Source organism: Lynx canadensis, chromosome B3 (genome assembly GCF_007474595.2).
Source record: "Lynx canadensis isolate LIC74 chromosome B3, mLynCan4.pri.v2, whole genome shotgun sequence".
NCBI classification, from domain to species: Eukaryota; Metazoa; Chordata; class Mammalia; order Carnivora; family Felidae; genus Lynx; species Lynx canadensis.
Window position 1 is genome coordinate 106,285,230 of NC_044308.2, and position 24,845 is coordinate 106,310,074.

At 39.5% G+C, this 24,845-nt stretch overlaps 1 protein-coding gene across 2 annotated transcripts in view; it reads right to left on the reverse strand.

Annotated features, from left to right (window-relative positions):
* The window catches only part of CCDC175 (coiled-coil domain containing 175), a 77,301-nt gene that overhangs the window by 2,798 nt on the left and 49,658 nt on the right, over positions 1-24,845 (reverse strand). For both annotated transcript variants that reach the window (XM_030319230.1, XM_030319229.1), the window contains exons 16-19: positions 10,484-10,636; positions 7,732-7,834; positions 3,645-3,688; positions 2,180-2,342 (exon numbers count right to left, since the gene is read on the reverse strand). In XM_030319230.1, the coding sequence (XP_030175090.1) occupies positions 2,180-2,342; positions 3,645-3,688; positions 7,732-7,834; positions 10,484-10,636 (463 nt within the window). The remainder of the gene's footprint in view (positions 1-2,179; positions 2,343-3,644; positions 3,689-7,731; positions 7,835-10,483; positions 10,637-24,845) is intronic.

Below are 24,845 nucleotides of genomic sequence, written 5' to 3' on the forward strand. Positions count from 1 at the left end.
GGATAACTGATTCTCCCACGATAGCAGAAGTGAGAAGACTAGAGCCTGAGGAGTTCTCTGACCCACACACTGCAACTGGCCCAGAATGTCCTAACATTAGCACTGACCACTAACTTCCCTACTTTTGACCCTTTTAACCTTGGAACAACCAGAGAAAGCCAGATACGCTTACTAATTAATGACATACCATGTATGTCCTCCTAAGCTGCTCCCAGCTTCCCCATGCTAACAAGCTCCAATCGGAGCACATCAGACACCTTCCCTGTTTTTTCACATTACACCTTTCCCATTCCCCTGCCTTTGGATCTCTGCAAAAAGCAAAGGATGGCGACTCATTCTCTTGCTATACCAAGTTTTATGCCTCAGCTTATTTCCATTTAGCTGGTCTTCCTTTATTTTCACACTGTAATATTCTATTTTCCATATAGTTATCAATGAGACAGTCCACAAAATATGTGAAAAAGAGAATATGGTATTACTCAGTGGGCTTAGCTTTTCAATCTAATCTATTTACATTTGCCCCAACATGAAAGATCCCATCAGGTTTCGGACAAAGATGGGAGACTCATTCATGTGAAAATAGTGCAATTGATGCTTTGAGGTGATTTCACTTTTTTTTTTTAATTTTTTTTTTCAACGTTTTTATTTTATTTTTGGGACAGAGAGAGACAGAGCATGAACGGGGGAGGGGCAGAGAGAGAGGGAGACACAGAATCGGAAACAGGCTCCAGGCTCTGAGCCATCAGCCCAGAGCCCGACGCGGGGCTCGAACTCCCGGACCGCGAGATCGTGACCTGGCTGAAGTCGGACGCTTAACCGACTGCGCCACCCAGGCGCCCCGAGGTGATTTCACTTTTAAAATTCTGCTTGATATACAGTTGCTGGGGATGGCCTAACTTCCCAAAGAAAATTTTACAAAGTGACCGGGGCCCATTAGCAACCCAATATGCACTGATACATAATAAGTATCACCAGGCTGAAGCAGGACCGCAAAAACAGCTTTTTGGCTGATAAAGTTTACCCACAAAAGTCTTCAGTGGTCACTAAAACATTATTTCTCTGGTCAAGCAGTGCCCTGGGAACATTGGTTTTTACCAAATATTGGAATGTCTTTAATCCCATCACTTTCTATCTTATTTCATTTTCTACAACCCACCTTTAAAATTGCTTAGCTAATGACTTTCTTTAAAATGACACCTCTAGGGGCACCTGGGGGGCTCAGTCAGTTAAGCGTCTGGCTTCAGCTCAGGTCATGATCTCACAGTTCATGAGTTCGAGCCCTGCATGGGGCTCTGTGCTGACAGCTCAGAGCCTGGAGCCTGCTAAGGATTCTGTGTCTCCCTTTCTGTCTGCCCCTCCCCTGCTTGTGCGCTCTCTCAAAAACAAACATTAAAAAAATTTTTTTAAATAAAATGACACCTCTAATCCGTGCATTTGCTAGATGACATTCTCATTTCACCACTCCATTTCTCCTCTACACTCTATTCTCCTTCCTTCTCCCGGCCCTTTGTACCTCCATCATCCCGTCTTCCCAAGGGATTCCACCCCGGGGGTCTCAGGGCTGTCCCTATGCAAGGACTGACCTCCATTTCCTACAGCAGCCAGAATCTGCACAGAGTTCTGTGGCCCTCACGTCTAACGTGACATTAGAGTAAAAATTGAGAACGAAGTTAATAATCCTCTGGAGAGAATGGACTGCTTGCTCGTGACACAATCATGTTATGTAGAATGTGTTACATCTCAGGAGCCCCAGAAGGCATCACTATCACTGATTTTCAGAGAAGGCAATAGTTGCTGTTTTTAATACTAAACTCAACTCAGGAAGAAAAGGTAAAGTGATGTTTCATATCCTCTGCTTAAGAAGATAAGAAAGTGTGTAAAAGGGTTTTTTAAAAAGACCTTGAAAATAAGAGTTTTAAAAAACCAGAAAGAAATATTCAGTTATTTAGAAAATTCACGTAGGTGGAAGGGATTTGTCTCACACTGCTGATGGACCACATCCAACCCCACAAATGAGAATCCATGTTTAGGTGAAGGTGATATTAACTGAGGATGGACTATTAGAGATAACTACGTTCTTTGGTTAGCTTTTTGTTTTAAATGCTTTTTTTGATGTTACCAGCCACAGTAAAATAACAAGAGGTTCTTTGTTACCCAGAGCTTTTGAGATGTTACTTACTATGGAGGTCCGTTTTCAATTCCTGTTCCATAAGAAAACGCAGCTCTTCAAGATTCCCTTGTAGCCAAATGCTGATACGCTCAATGTTTTCATCCCTTTCCTGCAGCCTCTCTGTTAGCTTTTTTATTCCTTGCAAAGTCTCACCACCACTGTTTACCAGTTCCTTTAAAAAATAATGTTTTGCGGTGTGTAAATATAAATTCCAGCAAAAGAAATAAAAACGTTGAGTGAATCGTGTCCAAGACAAAAATATATATGCAAAGTTGGTATTACTCTTGCAAAATAAGTATACACAGCACATTCACAAAGTCCTGTCAAAGATCTCAGGGGAAAAATGGATTAGCAAAGGAGACGAATGACATGCTCACTGAGGTCCAACTTTTAACTGGTAGGATGGCGGTGGTGATGGTGTGGCGGCGGCATAAAAAGCCAGCTCACCTTCAAAGCAGCACAGAATTGCAGACCATCTTCTGCATGGCTTACAGCTTAAGAGCTTTAGAATCAGGCTGGATCTGAGTTTTAAAGCCCCGTTAAGTTCATGAACTGTTTCGTGTTGAGCAAGTCACTTCAACTCTCTGAGCCTCAGTAGCTTCATCTGAAAAAGGTTAAAAGCTAAGCCAGGATCATATGTAAACCTGAAATACTTAGAAAGTGGCAAAGCAGGATTTAAACTCCATCCTGCCTGCCTTTATAGTGCTGGGGGCGGGAGGGGGGGCGTGGAGAAGCAGCAGGGCTTGGTAACACATGGAGGGCAGATGAACTTCAGACGTGACAACTGTGGCCTCAAATAGTGTGTGTTCAATTTGTATTTCTGGCTAGGGGGTGGGGGAGTCATTCTCTTTAACCTACTCCTGGTAGAGTAGGAAGACAATTTCCCAAAGGATTACGATTTCATAGTGACATTTGGCCCCGCTAAAAATAAGACAACGGTCCCAAACGGAGTCACTTAGGCTGAGCCTCAGATCACCAACATGAAAATTAATTTAATTAGTTTTGGCTCTCTGGGAAATGGAATCTTACACTGGTCGTTCAGGAATCATCTAATCACCTGATCAGCACTAGTTAGGTCATCTGCCTGATAGATGCCTGCCATCAGCTAAAGGCAAGTGATCCTGCAATAACCAGTCTGCTTTTTTTTGCTTAGTATAACTTCCCTGTTCCTGCTCCCTTCTGCCTATAAAAGTCCTCTGTTTTGTATAGCTCCTCAGAGCACCTTTTTATCTGCTAGCTTGGATGCTGCTTGATTCATGAATCATTGAATAAAGCTAATATGATACTTAAAATTTACTCATGAATTTTGTTTTTTTAACAACATTTTAAGATGATGGTCGTTGTCACTCCCTTTCAATCCTGACTTCCTACACACACACACACACACACACACACACACACACACACACACTTATTAGGTAAGTGAATATTTTTAGAAATATAATATTTATGGAGACAACACAAAAAAGCTCACCTTAACTGTAGTCTGAAATTCAGCCCACAAATCCAAATACTTCCCTAAAATAAAAATTTTCAAAATTCAAAGGTTATGGAAATGTGAAGATTTTTATAAAAGTAATGCTATTTGTTTTCCAAAAATTATGTTTATCTAAAAATTTCTACTTCCAAAATGACAGAAAAACTGGACCAGACTTGCCCTCCTACTATCAGCAAGGAGAAAATATGTGAAATATATTTGTTTTCCTATCCAGTTTTCAGATACTGGGGAATGGGCAGCACAGAACTGTGGTACCTGAAAGGAGAGTACAAATGAGGCAAGCCCTGTGCTCACGCGGCTTACCGCTTGGGGACACCTTCGCAGACCTGAGTGCAGGCAGAATGAGGCAGGCGTGCACACAGACACAAAAACCTGGACAAAGATTAGCAAGCTGAATCTAGCAATGTATAAAAACAATAGCAGCTTTTGAACAAGTGTGTTTTATCCCAGGAACTTGGTTTCACATTCAAAAATGAGTCAATGGAGGTGCACCTGGGTGGCTCGGTCGGTTAAGTGTCTGACTTCAGCTCAGGTCATGATCTCACAGTTCATGGGTTCGAGCCCCACGTCAGGCTCTGTGCTGACAGCTCAGAGCCTGGAGCCTGCATCGGATTCTGTGTCTCCCTCGCTCTGCCCCACCCCAGCTCATATTCTCCCTCCCTCCCTCCCTTTCTCTCTCTCTCAAAAATATTTTTTTAAAATCAATGCAATTTACCCTTCTAACACCATGAAGGAGAAATCCCATGTGAGCATCTCCGTAGACGCTGGAGTAGCTGAGGTCTCACAGGCACTGCACACCTTCGTGACCAACCACCTCCAATCCATACCTTGAATGCCCAGGTCAGAGCGCCCCCACTTGGCGCCGCCCTGCAAGTGCTGCACACATCATTACTGGGGAAGTTAAGTGCACCTGTGCGACTACACTGGGTGAGAACACCTGCCATTTTGCACCTGATTTCCTGTACACTTTGCCCCATGTGCCTTTTCCCTTTGCTGATTTTACCCTGTATCCTTCACTGTAATGGGCAATAACCATAACAACTTGAGCCCGGTGGATCCTAGCTAATCACTGAGCCTAAGGATGGTCTTGAGGACCCCTATTACAACACCTGAAAGCTGCAAAATCCTGCTGAGAAAAATAAGTTCTAAACAAATGAAGATATATACTGTGTTCTTGGATTGAAAGACTTAATTTTGTTAATATGTCAATTCTTCCCAAATTGGTTTACAGAGTCAGTGCAGACCCAATTAAGATCCCGACAGGTATGTGTAATTATAGATTAATAAGCTGATTCTAAAACGTATATGGAAATCAAAAGACCTAAAATAGCCAAAATAGTTCTAAGAGTGAAGCACAAGTGTGGAGTACCCAATTTCAGTACCCAATTTCCAGGCTGAATATGAAACTACAGTAATCAGGACAGGGTGGTATTGGTGTGAAGTTAGATATTGAGAAGGAACAGATGCATCAAATGGATATCTGAGAAAGTTGTTGGAGTAGTACAATGCTAAAAAGACAGTCTTTCCAACAATGGTGCTAGAACAACTGGATATACAGAAGAGAAAACAACGAAATTCAACTCTTACCCCACGTGTAAACATGAACTTGAAATGAACTGGAGATGTAGACATAACAGTGAAAACTAAAAGCTTATAAAGAAAATACTGGAGAAAATCTTTGAGAACTTGACTTAGGCAAAAATGTCTTAGTACACAGAAAGCACTAACCTTAAAAGATGAAATAAATAAAGCAGACTTTATCCAAAGGAAAGACTTTTGTGTTTTTTTTAATGTTTATTTTTGAGAGAGAGACAGAGCGTGAGAGGCGGAGGGGCAGAGAGAGAAGGAGTCACAGAATCCGAAGCAGGCTCCAGGCTCCGAGCTGTCAGCAAAGAGCCCGATGCGGGGCTCGAACTCACGGACTGAGAGATCATGAACTGAGCTGAAGTTCGACACTTAACCGACTGAGCCACCCAGGCACCCCGACTTTTGCTCTTTTCAAGACAACATTAAGAAAATGAAAACTCAAGCCTCATACTGGAAAAGGACTCATTTCCAGAATACACAAAGATTTTAACGTAACAACACAAACAACACAAAGCAATGAGCAAAAGATTTGGACAAATGGCAGACTGCATTTTCCAGAGATGGCCCCACAATATATTCCATCCCACATGTGCTTCCCAAAATGTGATGCTGGGGCGCCTGGGTGGCGCAGTCGGTTAAGCGTCCGACTTCAGCCAGGTCACGATCTCGCGGTCCGGGAGTTCGAGCCCCGCGTCAGGCTCTGGGCTGATGGCTCAGAGCCTGGAGCCTGTTTCAGATTCTGTGTCTCCCTCTCTCTCTGCCACTCCCCCGTTCATGCTCTGTCTCTCTCTGTCCCAAAAATAAACAAACGTCGAAAAAAAAAAAATAAAAAAAAAAAAAATGTGATGCTGACAACGCCTCCCATTAGTGGTGGCGTCTGTGTCCCCTCCCCTTGTACTTGGGATGCTAGCTTTTGGAACATAGCAGGCCAAGCAACTACATGGAGAGTCCAGCAGAGAGCCAGCATCAACATAAGACACACTGAGTGAGTGGGTGGCTCTTCAGATGCTTCCAGTCCCCAGCAGCCAAATTAACCCCAGACATCAAGTTGCTCCAGCTAATGTCATGCAGAGCAGACATGAGCGGTCTCTACCAGGCTCTGGCCAAATTGCCAATTTGGGAGCAAAGTAAATGATTTGTAATATTTGTTATGCTGCAATGGATAATTGGTTCAAGGCACTTCACAAAGGATGATGTACAAGTGGCCAAAAAGCACATGAAAAAATAACAACATCAGTCATCGGAGAAATACAAATAAAAATCACGATGAAATACCATTATATACCTATTAAAAATGGCTTAAATGTTAACAATTTTAAGTGTTCCTTTTAATTTTTTTTTTTTAAGTTGGTTCACTTTTGAGAGAGAGAGAGAGAGAGCGTGAGCAGGGGAGGGGCAGAGAGAGAGAGAGAGAGGGAGGCACAGAATCCGAAGTAGGCTCCAGGCTCTGAGCCCGATGTGGGGTTCAAACCCACAAACCACGAGATCATGACCTACGCCGAACTCGGATGCTTAACCGACTGAGCCACCCAAGCGCCCCAACAATTGTAAGTGTTTTGACAATTCTGAATGTTGGTGAGGATGGGGAGTATCCCATTGCTAGCGGAATGATAAATTTGTACAACCACTTTGGCAAACTATTTTGGCAGTTTCTTACTGCCAAGTTACACACACACTAACTATACAACCCAGCAATTCCACCCCTCGGTATTTACCCGAGAGAAATGAAAACAAATATTCACAAAAACAAGTGTAAACAAAGAGTAACCAAAACCTGGAAAAAATCCAAATGTCCTTCAGCTGGTGAATGGACAAACAAAACATGGTAGATCTTCATAATGGAATACTTAATTATACAGCTATAAAACGGAACAAAGCAATGAGACATGCAACGACATGAATGATCTAAAAAAAAAAAAAAGAAAAAAAAAGCTAGCTGAGTGAAAGACATGCGGTACGAAAGTGTGCATATTCCATCATTCCATTTGTATCTAATCCTTAGTGATGGAATGCAGATCAGTGGGTTCCAGGAGCCGGAGATAGACGGGAAAGTAGCCACCAAGGGTCACCAGGGAAACAAAAATGTTCTCTATCTTACTTGGGGTGGCAGTGGTTAGAGTGGCATGTACATTTGTCAAAACTCATTGAACTTAACATGGGTGCATTTTATTGGATGCAAATCAGTACAATTTATTTAAATAAAACAAAACATTGGGGCACCACCTGGGTTGCTCAGTCGGTTAAGCGTCCGACTTCGGCTCAGGTCATGATTCCGTGGTCTGTGAGTTCGAGCGTCAGGCTCTATAGTGACAGCTTAGAGCCTGGAGCCTGCTTCAGATTCTGTGTCTCCCTCTCTCTCTGCCCCTCCCCAGTTCATACTCTCTCTCTCAAGAATAAATAAACACCAAAAAAAATGTTTAATAAAACAAAACAGTTATTCTTTATATATAAAGATCACCCATGACACATTACTTACTCTGATGAGCTGTCAGTTGCCAACACAGGTCACCTGACGCGCACTTGAGGTCTTCTTCTCTTTTTTTGTATAGCTCTATGTTGTTCTTCATGTATGCAATATACTGGAAATTAAAAGCATGTGACTGTTTTAAGCAGTTTAGATACTGTAGATTATCCATGAGTCATTCGGCAAACATTTATTGATCCTCCTCTGTGCCACTGACTATTCTCAGTACAAGGGTAACAGAGCAGAACTCTTGTTAAGCTTACATTCCGGTGAAGGAGATAAGGGGTCTGGCTTCCCAGTCAAAATTTAAGCCCCCCCAAAACACACCGCATTCAGAATATAATTTGCCGCAAGAAGAAATTAAAAGATATTCTGCTCAAATGCATCATGTCCACAAACAAAATATTGCTCTGTACACAAAATGTGCATGCAGTAAATGTGCCGAGGCAGCCATGCTGCCAGACCGGAGGAGTTTGGTGTAGGACCTCAGAGAAAGGACTTATTGAGACTGGAGACCCCACAGATTTGTTCACTCCATTCAGAGGTTTCACTGGGTTGGTAATGGAGGCAGTAGTGGCTTGGGTATTAAAATCATCACTTTCTGTTCTGACCACCCAATGCTCAGGAATGCTTAACTCTAAAGTCTCTGGGAACTCTGAAAGCACGGGCTTTGGATATAAATTTGGCACTCACCCAGTTTTAAAAGAGAAACAGTCAAATACTAGAAACTACTGATAAAAAGAATCTAGAAAATGGCATCCAGTACTATAGAAGGTGTAGATGCGGAACTGTTTATAAGCCTGTTGTAGGGTCTAATCATGCAGCCTTGATCTTGTCCCAGTCTGTGTGACTTGTTGGAAGCTTTTGTAGTAGACCAAAGTGAAAACCCTGTAAGTCAAGTCCAAGTCATCATTCCTGCCCCTCGTTGAACGTGAATCACTGTTTGTAGACTTGCCTAGTTCAGCTGCTTTCCCGTAACTCTCAAATGTTTTAACACACTGAATTGTAACTATCTATTTATTTGCGACTTCCTCAGCTAGACTATGAGCTTCCTAAGGACTTGGGGCAGTGTCTTTTTCATCTCTATATTCATTGTGCCTTCCCCAAGGCCAGGGATTCAGTGGGGGCTTAAAACATTTGCTGAGAGTAGGGATGTAATCAGCAAGACGGAGAGTGGTGAGTGAATAGGAGAACAGCACAGGGTCATTCGGGGCCTCGTAGACGGTTAATAGATTAAAGAGAATTTTTAGAATCAGTGTTTTCACATAGTCATCCATTTGCTTACCCATTACTAACGTAGCAAAAACAATTCCAGGTATTTCAGTAAATAATCTATGTCATCTTGATAGGAAGACAGTCTTGTGGAATATTTCCGTGGGTAGACGAAATGCCTTACGAGATTGTTTCAAGGGTGAGAAGAATGAACATGTATTGCATGCGTGCAGGTTACTGATGATGGTGCCAGGGCTCTGGAGCACATTTACCTTTCCAAAGTGCATTAGTACCTCTTATGCCACTTTAATTCTGCCAAAAAACACTGGTCCTCATACTGGTAGATAACTGCTGTGATTTAAATGATGGAAAAAATTACCCAGAGAGGTAAAGGAATGTTTCCCTTAGTGTCTTATTGCTGTGGGACGGTTTTGATTTCTCTAGCTATTAAGAGTTATTAAAAAAAATATAGAACCTCAGTTTCCTCATGTATAAAAGGAACATAATATCTTATCCACCTTAAAGGTTACTGTGAGCATCAAATGGGACTGAATCCCCCTCCCGTGGCACTGTGCAAAACCCTTGGGATCCACTGATACAGATCCTCACCTTGAGGTCAATGTAGTTTACTGGGAAAAAATGATACAATCAATACAAGACAGACAGACAACCTAATGTTTTAAATGGGTAAAAAACTTGAACAGGCACTTCACAAAGAGGTATACGCGTGGCCAACAACATATAAATAGATGCTTCATTAACCATCAGGAAAATGCAAATTAAAACCACAATGGGACACCACTACACCCTCCCAGAATAGTTAAATGGAAAAAAAAAACCAAGGTTTGGTGAGAATGTAGAACCAGTGGTGTTCTCACAGGCCCCGCTGGGAGTTGCAATTACTTCAACTTCTTGAGAGACGGCACTGTGCACTAAGATGGACAGTCCACATCCCTATGGCCTTGAGATTCCACTTGAGGGGTATACCCCACAGGAATATGCACGTATGTTCCCCCGAAATACATGTACTAGAATATTCATGGCAACACTATCTCTAATAGGCCCAATTAGAAACTCTCTCACCTCCCCCCCCATCCACAAAGTATATAACTGTAGTACAGTCATATACTTGAATACTATACATCATTAGGGATGAACAAACCATACTACACTCAATAATAAAGATGAACCTTACAAATAGTATTGAGCAAGAGTGCATACTGTATCATTCTATACATATAATGTTCAGAAACAGACAAAACTAACCTTTGGTGTTAGAAGCCAGTATAGTGTTACCCATGTGGGGAGGCCAGTGACAGGAAGGGACACAGAAAATATCTGGATACTGTTAGCGCTTTGTTTCTTGATCTGCATGCTGGTTACCCATGTGTGCTCATTATGCGTTTCACTTATGATTTGTGCAATTTTCTATATGTACTTTAAGCTTTATTTAAAAAGTGTTAAGAGCTATACTCTCCTTTTCTCCCATAACTATTACAGGTCTAGGCAAGCAGTCAAACCACCATGCAAAGTGAAGTGCTCGTGAACTTACTTTTCTTAATTTTTCATTTTCCAGGAGCAAAGCATCTACTTTTAAGTCATGTACATAGATTTCATTTTCTAAGTTCTTGAGAGTTTCAAAATGGCTTTTGATCTTATGGCTTTCTTGGTCTCGTAAGTATTTGAGTTCTTTCTTCACTTTTTCCTGCTCAAACATAAAATCCACAATTAACTCAGAGTTAAATAATCAGGACACCAGTGTATTAGATTGCCCTGAACCACATTCAGAGATGGGGGTCTAATTAATTCCTGAATTATCAGCAGAGGCTATGTGGGAAAACTTGATATTTAAAACTCCACAGTTGATTCACTTCTGGGAAGATGGTGCAGAAAGAGGATGCTGAGCTTATCTCAACCCATGAACACACTGAGCCACATCTGTGTAACTATCTGTGAAAGTGGCCTGAAAACTGGCAGAACAGACTTTCACAGAGAGGGCCCACACTGAAAAGGGTAGGGGTGGTAGAGACTGGTTAGGAACCCAAACCATGGCAAAAATAACCACAAAGAGGAGAGACACCACAAGAAGCCAGAGGAACAGACCCCATACCAGGCACCCCAGGCATGAGGGACTCACAGTGGGAAGACAAGTCTCCATAATATTTCACTTTGAAAAACAGTGGGGTTTAACTTCTTGAGTCTTTACGATCATCAGGGTTTACTTCCAGTACTTTAAAAAACAGTAGGCTTAGCTTTGGGAGAGCTGGAGGACAATAGGAAACTGAGTCCCCACCCTTAAAGAGTCAGCATAACAAATGACACAACATAGAAACAACTGTTTCAAAAGTAAATCTATGCAGATGTATTTACTAATCTCAGAATGTATGCAGAACGCCCCCAGTCAGAGAAAAAGGGATCTTTAGGAGACCGTTATAGAACAAGAGTGCTAGCGGACGCCATTTCTCTTCCTCCCCCCACCACCCCATGCTAGTTGGCCAGACACTTGTAGGAAACAGCAGGAATGTTCTCCACCTATCTTGCTGGCAACTAGTGCCCTGCCCCTACATTCCTCTGCAGATCAGCCCACTCAATCTGCCCTACTCCAAAGGCATCCCTCCAAAATGGCTCCAACCATGACACCAACCATGACACCCTGCAAAACAATCCCAGCAGAGACCGGCACCACTCCAAAGTGACTCCTTCCCTGGGGAGAGAGGAAGATATCCACACATACCAGTGTACCCACAGTCCCAGTAGCTGAACCTTATGGCAGCAGCACAATGAGAGTATGCCACTGATCAGTGAGACTGCAGCCTCAGCAGACAGACTGGGGGCAGGCATCTGGATCGGAGTGCGGGCCACAAGCACCATAAAGCCTCTCAGAGGATGATGGGGAGCACCCTACAGTTCTATGCAACTACAGCTTTAGCAGATGGACTGAGAGCAGGCATCTGGTCTGAATGCTGATACCACCTAACTAGAAGCCATCAAGAGCCCCAGACTGTCTCTTTAACGGCACAGAGACCAAACCCTTCCTGGTGCACCGACAGCAGGCAAAAAGGGCCATTACAACTGACCTGACTGAAGGCAAACGTGGCTCAGCCACAATAGTGGGCTGCACGCAACCCACAAGGAGATGCCACTGAAATGCCTGGTTCTGCTGAACAGGGAGCACTGCATCACAGGACACCATAGGACCTCTTCTTCATAAGGCCACTACTTGTAGCTGAGTTTTCTAGTACATAATAAGAAACAGAGTTAGACAGAATGAGGAGACAGAGGACTATGTCCCAAATGAAAGAACAGGATAAAACCACAGCAAAAGGGCCAAATAGAAATAAGTAACATGCGTGATAAACAACTCCAAGTAATGGTCATAAAGATATTAACTGGACTTGAGAAAAGAGTGGAAGAGCTCAGAGAGACCTTCAATAGAAATACAAAATATAAACAGAACCGGTCAGAGTGAAGAACTCAATAACTGAAATAAAAAATATACTAGAGGGAATCAATAGCAGACTAGAGGAGGCAGAAGAACAAATCAGTGATATGGATGGATGCATGTTATGGAAAACAGCCAAGCTGAACAGTAAACAGAAAAACAATATAATAAAAAATGAGAACAGGCTAAGGGAACTCAGTGATATCATCAAGCATAATAATACTCACATTATAGGGATCCCAGAAGAAGAAGAGAGAGAGAAGGGAGCAGAAAATTTATTTGAAGACATAATAGGTGAAAATTTCCCTAATCTGGGGAAGGCAACAGACATCCAGATCCAGGAGGTATAGAGAACCTTTAACAAAATTAAACCCAAAGAGATCCACACATAGTAATTAAAATGGCAGAAAGTAGTGATATATATAGATTTTTAAAAGCAGTAAAAAAAATTTTTTTAATTAATGAAGTAAAATAAAACAGTTAAATATGAGGGAAACTCCATAAACCTATCAGGTGTTTTTTCAGCAGAAACTTTGCGGAACCGAAGGGAGTGGCATGATATATTCAAAGTGCTGAAAGGGGCATCTGGCTGGCTCAGTCAGTAGAGCATGTGACTCTTGGTCTCTGGGTCATGAGTTCAAACCTCATATTGGGCTTAGAGCCTACTTAAAAAAAAATAAAAGTGAAATCAAAGTGCTGAAAGAAAAAAAATGCAACCAAGAATAGTCTTCTCAGCAAGTATGTTATTCATAATTGAAGGAGAGATAAAGAGTTTCCCAGACAAACAAAGTTAAAGGAGTTCATGAGCACTAAAGAGGCCTTACAAGAAATGTTAAAGGGAACTCTTTGAGTGGAAAAAAAAACCCAGCATATCAGGAGTATGAAAACTATGAAAGGAAAAAATTTCACAGGGAAATGCAAACATATAATAAAAGTACATTAATCACTTATAAAACCAGTAAGGAGGTAAAACACAAAAGCAGTAAAATCAATTATATTTATAAAAATCAGTCAAGGGATACACAAAATTTTAAAAATATAAAGTATGACATCATATACATAAACATGGGGGTTAGTAGAAATTCAGTGCTTTTAGAGTGGGTTCAAATTTAAGTGACCATCAACTTAATATGGAATACTATACACATAAGAAATTATACGTAAACCCAATGGTAACCACAAATCAAAAACCTGTAACAGATACACAAAAAATAAAAGAGAAATGAATCAAAGCATAACACTAAAGCTTTCAAACTCTAAGGGAAGTGAACAAGAGAAGAAGAAAGGAACAACCATGAAACAGGTAACAAAAATGGCAATAAGTACATACCTATCAATAATTACTTTGTGTGTAAATGGACTATATGCTCCAATTTAAAAACACAGAGTGAATGAATGGATAAAAAACAAAGACCCATCCATATGCTGCCTATAACAGATTCACTTCAGACCTAAAGACACATACAGATTGAAAGTAAAGGGATAGAAAAACATTTACCGTGCAGATGGAATAGAAGCAAAAAGAAAGCTGATGTAGCAATATTTATATTGAGCAAAATAGACTTTAAGACAAAGACTAAACCAAGAAACAAAAAAGGACTCTACATAATGATAAAGGGAGTAATCCAATAAGAGGTTATAACATTTGTATCAAACAGGAGGATATAGCAATTGTAAATATCCATGCACCCAACATGGGAATACCTACATAAGGCAACTATTAACAAACAGAGTTTCTTTCTATTATTGTTGTATAATAATAGCAGGGGACTTTAATACTCCACTTGCATCAATGGATACACCATCCAGACAGAAAATCAACAAGGAAACAGCTTTGAATGACACATTAGGCCAGACAGACCTGACAGGTACATTGAGAACATTTCATACAAAAACAGTGGATTACACATGGAAACTTCCCCAGAATAGATTATATCTTAGGCCATAAAACAAGTGTCAATAAATCAAAAAAGTCTGAAATCAAATCACACATCTTTTCTTACCACAGCAATATGATACTAGAAATCAATCACAAGAAAAAAAATCTGGAAAGAACATAAATACATGGACTTAAATAACAAACTACTGAACAATGAATGGGTCAACCAAGGTATCAAAGAGGAAATAAAAAAATACATGAGACAAATGAAAACACAGTGGTCTAAAATCCTTGGGATGCAGGAAAAGCTCTTCTCAAAGGAAAGATTACAGTAACAGAAGACTACCTCAAGAAGCAAGAAAAATGTCAAAAAAACAACTTTACCTTACACCTAAAGGAGCTAGAAAAAGAACAAAGCCCAAAGCTAGTAGAAGGAAGGAAATAATAAAGATTAGAGCAGAAATCAATGAAATAGAAACTAAAAAAACAATAGAACAGATCAATGAAATCACGACCTGGGCCTTTGAAAAGATCAATGGAATTGATAAACTGCTAGCTAGACTCATCCAAAAAAAAAAAAAAAAAAGGAGGACCCCCCAAAAAAACCTAGAAATGAATGAGTAGAAATAACAACGGACACCACAGAAATACAAGGGATTATAAGAGAATATTGTGAAAAATTACATGCCAAAAAATTGGACAACCTACAAAAAAATGGATATATTCATAGAAACATATAACCTCCCAAAACTAAATCAGAAAAAATAGAAAACCTGAACAGATCAATTACTATCAATGAAATGAAATCAATAATCAAAACACTCCCAATAAACTAAGTCCAGGACCAGATGGCATCAAGGCTGAATTCCACCAATTTTTTTTTTAGTTTGTTTGTTTGTTTGTTTGTTTGTTTGTTTATTTATTTATTTATTTATTTATTTTATAGAGAGAAAGAGAAACTGTGAGCAGAGGAGGGGAAGAGAGAGAGGGATAGAAAGAGAGAATCCCAAGCAGGCTCCATACTGTCAGTGCAGAACCTGACACAAGGCTTGAACCCATGAACTGTGAGATAATGACCTGAGCCGAAATTAAGAGTTAGATGCCTAACCGACTAAGCCACCCAGGAGTCCCTCTACCAAACATTTAAAGAAGAGTTAATACCCATTCTTCTCAAACTATTCCAAAAAATAGAAAAAGAAGGGAAGTTTCCAAATTCATTCATTTTGATAGCAAAACCAAATAAAGACATTATAAGAAAAGGAATCTACAGACTAATATCTCTGATGAACACAGATGTAAAAATCCTCAACAAATTATTAGCAAACTGGATCCAACAGTACTTTTATTCGAAGGATGCAAGCATGGTTCAATATTCATAAATCAATCAATGTGATACATCATATCAACAAAAGAACAGAGAAAAACCATAGGATCATCTCAATAAATGCAGAAAAAGCATTTGACAAAACACAACATCCATTTGTGATAAAACCTCTCAACAAAGTAGGTCAAGAAGGAACATACCTCAATATAGTAAATGCCATATATGAAAAATCCCACAGCTAACATGTTACTAAATGGTGAAAAACTGAGAAATTTTCCTCTAAGATCAGGAACAAGACAAGGATGTTCACTTTCGCCACTTTCATTCAACATAGTGCTAGAAGCCCTAGCCACAGCAATCAGACAAGAAAAAAGAAATAAAAGATATCCAAATCAGTAAGGAAGAAGTAAAAATCTCATGATTTACAGATGACATAATACTATATACAGAAAACCCTAAAGACTGCTGGAATTGATAAATGAACTCAGTAAAGTCACAGGATACAAAATTTGTTTACATAAATCTGTTGTATTTCTAAACATTAATAATGAAGTAGCAGAAAGTAAAATTAAAAAAAAATCCCACTTACAGTTACATCAAAAATAATAAGATCCATAAGAATAAACTTAACCAAGGGGGTGAAAGACCTGTACTCTGAGAGCTATAAAAACACCGATGGAAGAAATGGAGGATGACACAAACTAATGAAACAATATGCCATGGTCATGGGTTGGGAGAACAAATATTGTTAAAATGCCCATACTACCCCCAAAAATTCATAAATGTAATACAGTCTCTATCAAAACAAAAACACTTTCCATAGAACTGGAATAAATAATTCTAAAATTTGAATAGAACCACAAAAGACTCCAAATTGACGAAGTAATCATGAGAAAGCAAACGAAGCTGGAAGTATCACAATTCCAGATTTTAAGAGACACTACAAGGCTGCAGTAATCAAAACAGTATGGTACTGGCACAAAAAGAGACACGGATCAATGGAAAAATAGAGAACCCAGAAACAAACCCATGCTTATATGGCCAATTAATCTATGACAAAGAAGGCATGAGTATACAATGGGGAAAAGACAGTCTCCTCAATAAATGGTACTGAGAAAACTGAACACCTTACAGGCAAAAGAATGAAACTGGATCACTTTCTTACCCTAAACACAGAAATAAACACAAAATGTATCAAAGACCTAAATGTCAGACTGAAAACCATAAAATTACTAAACAAAAACATAGGCAGTAATTTCTTTGACATCAGCCATAGAAACATTTTCCTAGATAGGTCTCCTCAAGCCAGGGAAACAAAAACAACAATAAACTATTGGGACTACATCAAAATAAAACATCTTTACACAGTGAAGGAAATCCTCAAAACAAAAGGCAACCTACTGAATGGAAGAAGATATTTGCAAATGATATATCTGATAAGGGGTTAATATCCAAAATATATATAAAGAACTTTTTTTTTAAATGTTTAGTTTTGAAAGGCAGAGAGACAGAACACTAGTGGAGGAGGGGCAGAGAAAGCGGGAGAGATAATCTATCTGCAGCACGCTCCAGGCTCTGAACTGTCAGCACAGAGTCCGACATGGGGCTCGAACTCATGAACTGCAAGATCACGACCTGAGCTAAAGATGGACGCTTAACTGACTGAGCCACCCAGGTGCCCCTATATAAAGAACTTACAAAGCCCAACACCAAACAAGCAAACTAACAATCTGGTTAAAAAATGCACAGAGGACCTGAATAGACATTCTTCCAAAGAAGACACACACATGGCCAACACACACACAAAAAGATGCTCAACATCTCTAATTATCAGGGAAATGCAAATCAAAACTACAATGAGAAATGGTGGAATAGGAGAATCCTAAGCACACTTCATCCCACAGATACACCTAGATAACACCCACATCAGTGCAAATACCTCACTGAACAACCCCAAAACTGTCAGAACAGACTCCACAGCTAAATGTAGAGAAGAGGCCACAATGAAGAGGAGAGGAAGGGCAGAGACATGATCAGGAGCCAAACTGATCCGTGGAAGGAAGGGACACCACAAGCATACAGAGGGGAGAGGAAAAGACTCCTCACCATGCACCCCAGGCAAAGGGGACCAGCATTAGGAAGACATATTCCCATAACATATGGCTTTGAAAACCACTAGGGTCTAACTTTGTGAGTTCTTACAGTTAGTGTGTTTACGAATCAGTGGGTTGGGCTCTGGGATGGCTAGAGAACAATAGAAAACTGAGTTCCTGCCCTTAAAGACAAAGCCCAACAAACAGCCCAGCTGACATACAGCATGGAAGCAGCAGTTTGAAAAATGCCTGGGGCATACAGGAAGGATATTTATTTATTAATCTCAGAACTGTGCTGTAAGGACAGGGATGGTTGAGAGATTTCTCCAAGAAAAATAGAGCTGGCAAGCACCGTTTCCCTTCCCACCCCCTCCCACCCCAGACTAGATACACAAACACCCTCAGGAACCAGCACAGCGCAAATGCTTTCCACCTAGTTTGCTCTTCCTCAAACCTCTCCCCTCCAACTTGGTGAGGCAATTTTCTAAAGTGGCTCCAGGTCCCCTCCCACAGAGGACTGGCAGTGACCTTGCTGGCACCACATGCCCCGCCCCTGCATTTTCTGTAGAGCAGCCCTTGGCAGTTGCCTAGGCCACAAGTTCTCTCCTGCAGCAGACCAGTGCACAACTTTCTAACAATGTGCACCCACCCCCACATGCTCTTATGGACTTGTCCTTGGCAGGAATCCGTCCAAAGTGGTGCCACAAGCTGACAGTGTGCAAGCAGCCCCAGTGGGGCCAGCACCACTCCAAAGTGACTCCTGTTCCTGGAAGTGGGGAAGATAACTGCATACATTAGTCTGAAACCCCAGCAGTAGGCTGGGGGAAGACATATGGTTTACCTTCAGGTCTCATCCACCAATGAAAGCTTCTCAGAGGACAATACAGGGAGAGCACCTTGGCGTTCAGTGCTACCACACCTCTGGAAAATGCCTGGTCTGACTCAGCTCAAGTCCACAGCAGCCCTAAACTGGCCCAAGAACAACACAGGGACCAAGTCCTGCCAACAACAAGCAGAGAGAGCCACTGAAGACACCTGGATCAAAGGCAAATGCAGCTCCAACACAGAAGTAGGGTACATGCAACACATGTAGGAGATAACCGTGAAGTGCCAGGTTCTTGTGAACAAGGGACACTGCACTACAGGGCACTACAGGACTCTTCTTCATTAGGCCACTGCTTTCAAGATCAGGATATGCAGCTGACTTTCTTAATACAGAGGAACAGATACCCAGAGTTCAGCAAAGTGAGGAGACAGAGGAATATGTCCCAAATGAAAGAACAGGACAGTATCACAGCAAGAGACCTAAATCAAATGGAAATAAGTAATATGCCTAATAGAGAATTTAAATCAATGGTCATAAAGATACTCACTGGACTGGAGAAGAGTGGAGGGCGCCAGTGAGACCCTCAACAAAGAGAAAACATAAAAGAAAATCAGAGATGAAGAACACAATAACTAAAATAAAAAATATGCTAGTGGGAATAGTTGGTAGACTAGAGGAAGCAGAAGAATGGATCAGTGACCTGGAGGATACAGTAATGGAAAGCAATCAAGCTGAACAGGAGAGAGAGAGAGAAAAAAGACTAACAAAAATGAAAATAGATTAAGGAAATTCAATGACACCATCAAGCATTAAAACATTCGCGATATAGGAATCCCAGGAGAAGGGTTAGAAAAGAGGGCAGAAAATCTATTTGAAGATATAAGAGTTGAAAACATCACTAATCTGGGGAAGGAAATATACATCCAGATCCAGGATGCACAGAGAGCCACTCCCCCCCAAATCAATCCATAGATATCCACATCAAGATACATAGTAGGGGCACCTACTATGGGTTAAGTATCCAACTTTGGCTCAGGTCATAATCTCTCAGTTTGTGAGTTCAAGTCCTGCATCCAGCTCTGTGCTGACAGTGAGGAGCCTGCTTGGGATTCAATCTCTCTCTCTCTGCCTCTACCCCACTTGTGTGCTCGCTCTCTCTCTTTCAAAAATAAGTAAATAAACTTGAAAAAAAATAAAGTTAAAAAAAAGACACCTAATAATTAAAGTGGTAGAAAGCAGTGATGGAGAATATCTAAAGCAGCAAGAAAAAGGAAACAGTTGCATACAAGGAAAACCCCATAAGGCCATCAGCTGATTTTTCAGCAGAAACATTGCATACCAGACGGGAGGGGCTGATATACTCAAAGTGCTAAAAGGAAAAAGCCTGCATCCAAGAATAATCTACTCAGGAAGGCTATCATTCAGAAAGGAGTTTGGATAGTTTCCCGGACAATCTAAAGTTAAAGGAGTTTATGACCACTAAACCAGCCTCACAAGAAATGTTGAGGGGAATTCTTTGAGTGCAAAGGAAAGACCATAAGCAGGAGTAAGAAAAATAGGAAGCACAAAAGTAGTAAAATTAAGCATATCTATATAAATCATTTAAGGGATTCACAAAATAAAAGGATATGAAGTATAATACCATATACCTAAAACATTGGGGCAGGGGGAAGGAGTAAAACGACTGCTTTTAGAATAGGTTCAAACTTAAGTGACCATCAACTTAATATAGACTTCTATATGTATAAGATGTTATACATAAACCTAATGGTAACCACAAATCAAGAACTGGTAATAGATATGCAAAAAATAAACAGAAAAAATCCAAGTATATCACTTAAGAAAGCCAGCATACTGTGAGAATAAAGCAAGAGAAAACAAGAACAGAGAAGAATTACAAAACAACCATACAAGTAACAAAATAGCAATAAGTACATACCTATCAATAATTACTTTGAATGTAAATGGACTAAACACTCTAATCAAAAGACATAGGGTGATGGAATGGATAAAAAAGCAAGACCCATCTGTATGCTGCCTACAAGAGACTCATTTCGGACCTAAAGATACATGCAGATTAAAAGTGATGGAAAAGCATTTGTCATACAAATGGAAGTGAAAAGAAAGCCAGGGTAGTAATACTTATACTGGACAAAATAGACTTTAAAGCAAAGACTCTAACAAAAGGCAAAGAAAGACATCATGTAATCATAAAGGGAACAATCAACAATGGGGATATTTCTAAATATTTCTGCACCCAACATGGAAGACACAAATACATAGCAGTTAATAACAAATATAAGAAAGTAATCAATAGTAATAGAATAATAGGAGACTTAAATACCCCACTTGCATCAATGGATAGATCATCCAAACAGAAAATCAATATGGAAACAGTGGCTTTGAATGACACATTGGACCAGATGGATTTAACAGATATATTCAGAATATTCCATTCTAACACAGTGGAATACAAATTCTTTTCAAGTGCACATGGGACATTTATCAGAATAGATCACATGTTAGGCCACAAAACAAGTCTCAACAAATTCAAAAAGACTGAAGTTATTACCATGCATCCTTTCTGACCACAATGCTATGAAACTAGAAATCAACCACAAGAAACATTTGGAAGGAACACAAATACATGGAGCTTAAGTAACATGCTACTAAGCAGTGACTGGATCAACCAAGAAATCAAAGAGGAAATTAAAAAAAAAGTGGAGAGAAATGAAAAATGAAAAATGGAAACAGTCCAAAATTTTTGATATGCAGCAAAAGCTGTTCTAAGAGGGAAGTTTATAGCAATACAAGCTTTATTCAAGAAGATAGAAAAATCTCAAATAAGAAACCTAATCTTACACATAAAGGAGACAGAAAAAGAACAAAGCCAAAAACTAGTAGAAGGAAATAATAAAGATTAGAGCAGAAATAAATGAAATAGAAACTAAAAAAAAAAATAAAACAGATGAATAAAATCAGGAGCTGGTTCTTTGAAAAGATCAACAAAATTGATAAACCTTTGGCCAGACTCATCAAAAATAAAAAAATAAAATAAAAAGAGAGAGAGAGAAAGGACTCAAACAAAATCAGAAATGAAAGAGGAGAAATAACCACAGAAATACAAAGGATTTCAGGAGAATATCATGAAAACTCATATGCCAACAAATTAGACAACCTAGAAGAAATGGAAGCAAATAACTTCCCAAAACTAACTCAAACATTCAAAAAAAAAGTTAATACCTATTCTTCTCAATCTATTCCAAAAAAAAAAAAAAAATAGAAAAAGAAGGAAAGCTTCCCAATTCATTCTATGAGGCCAAGTACCACCCTAATACCAAAACCGGATAAAGGCACTATAAAAAAAGGAAGCTACAGACCATTATCTCTGATGAACACAGATGCAAAAATCTTCAACAAAACATCAGCAAACTGGATCCAACAGTACATGAAAAAATTATTCACCAGGATCAAGTGGGATTTATTCCTGGGATGCAAGTGTGTTTCAGTATTTGCAAATCAATTAACATGATACATCACATCAACAAAGAAATGGAGAAAAATCATATGATCATATAATCATTTCAATAGATATAGAAAAAACATTTGACCAAGTGCAGTATCCATTCATGATCAAAATCCTCAACAAAGATGTGAAGAGAACATACTTCAAACATAATAAAGGCCTTATATGAAAACCCCACAGCTAACATCAGACTCAATGGTAAAAAACTGATAGCTTTCTCCCTAAGATAAGGAACAACACAAGGACATCCACTCTCACGTTTTTTTAACATAGTACTGGAAGTCTGAACCACAGCAATCAGACAAGAAAAAGATATAAAAGGCACCCAACTTGGTAAGGGAAAAGTAAAAATGTCACTATTTGCAGATGACATGACACTCTACATAAAAGCCCTGAAGAATTCACCAAAAACTACTAGAATGGATACATGGATTCAGTATGTTTGCAGGATGCAAAATCAGTATACAACCCATTGCATTTCTATACACCAATAATGAAGTAGCAGAAAGAGAAATTAAGAAGATAATCCCATTTATAATTGTACCAAAAATAATAAAATACCTAGGAATAAACTTAACCATGGAGGTGAAAGACCAGGACTATAAAACACCAATGAAAGAAATTGAAGATGACAGAAACAAATGGAAAGATATTCCATGCTCATGGATTGGGAGAAAAAATATTGTTAAAATGTCCATACTACCCAAAGCAATCTACAGATTTAATACAATTCCTATCAAAATACCAACAGCATCTTTCACAGAGCTAGAATTAGATCATCCTAAAATTTGTACGGAACTGCAAAAGATCCTGAATAGCCAAAGCAATCATAAAAAGACTGGGGGTATCACAATTACAGATTTCAAGATATACTACAAAGATATTCTACTAGATCTTGAAATCACAGATTTCATATACTATAAGATATACTACTGATTACTACTGTTCTGTAGTAATCAAAACAGTATGGTACTGGCACAGATAGACATAGAGACCATCAGAACAGAATAGAGAGCCGAGAAATTAGAACACAATTGCATGGTCAATTAATCTTTGACAAGGGAGGCAAGAATATGCAAAAGATGGTCTTCAACAAATGGTGACGGGAAAACTGAACATCTACACGCAAAAGAATGAACTAGATCACTCTTAAACCATAGACAAAAATAAACTCAAAATGCATTAAAGACCCAAATGTAAAACCTGAAACCAGAAAAATCCTAGAAGAGAGTACAGGCAGTAATTTCTCTGACATCAGCTCCTGAGGCAAGGGAAACAAAAGCAAAAATAAACTATTGGGACTACATCAAAATAAAAAGCTTCCACACAGCAAATTAAACAATCAACAAAACTGAACGAGAGCCTAATGAAGAGGAGGAGATATTTGCAAATGACATACCAATGGAGGTTTAGCATCCAAAAATAGAAAGAACTTCTACACTCAACACTAAAAAAAAACAAGTAATCCAATTTAAAAATGGGCAAAAGACATGAATAGACATTTCTCCCAAGACATACAGATGGCCAAGAGACACATGAAACGATGCTCAACATCATCCATCATCAGGGAAATGCAAACCAAAAACATGAGTGGGATGCCTGGGTGACTCAGTTGGTTGAGCATCTCCTTCTTGATTTTGGCTCAGGTCATGATCTCACAGTTTGTGGGATCAAGCCCCTTATTAGGCTCTGCACTGACAGCACAGGGCCTGCTTGGGATTCCCTCTCTCCCTCTCTCTCTCTCTCTCTCTCTCTCTCTCTCTCTCTCTGCCTCTCCCCCACTTGTGCTCACTCCCTCTTAAAATAAACAAACATTAAAAAAAAACCCAAACCATGAGATATCACTTCACACCTGTCAGAATGGCTAAAATAAAAAACTCAAGAAACAACAAGTGTTGGCAAGGATGTGGAGGAAAAGGAATACTTGGGCACTGTTGGTAGGAATGCAAACTGGTACAGCCACTGTGGAAGACAGTATGGAGATTCCTCAAAAAATTAAAAATAGAACTACCCTACAATCCAGCAATTGTACTACTGGATATTTGCCCAAAGAATATGAAAATGCTAATTCAAAGTGATGTATCCATATCCATATCCATATCTCTATATCTATCTCTATATCTCTATATCTATATTTATACCTACATCTATCTCCTATATTTATTGCAGCATTATTAACAATAGACATGATATGGAAGCAACCAAATTGTCCATGGATAGATGAATGGATTTAGAAGATGAGGTACATATGTGCAATAGAATGTTAGTCATTAAAATGAATGAGATCTTGCCATTTGTGACAACATGGATGGACCTGGATTGTATAATGCTAAGTGAAATAAGTCAGAGAAAGACAAATACCATATGATTCACTCTTAAATGACATTTAAGAAAACAAAAACAAAAACAGAAAAAAAAAAAAAAAAGAGACACCTCCCCCTCCCCCAGACTCTTATATACGGAGAACAAACTGGTAGTTATCAGAGGGGAGGTGGGTGCAGGGATGGGTGAAGTAAATGAAGGGGATTAAGAGTATACTTATTGGGATGAGAATTGAGTAATGTATAGCATTGTTGAATGATTAAATTGTACATCTGAAACTAATATAACACTGTATGTTAATTATATTTGAATAAAAAATAAATAAAACTCCAAAGCTCTGGGAAGCAAGTCCACGGACTTAAGTTAGACAATTAAGACAAATAAGTTGCTGAGACAACTTTATAAATCTGATATTTGAACAACTGTATGCCAAAAATGGGGAAGAGGGAAGTGAAATTTATTGAGGCTTTTTCAGTGAGGATTTAATTTTTTTTGAAGAGAA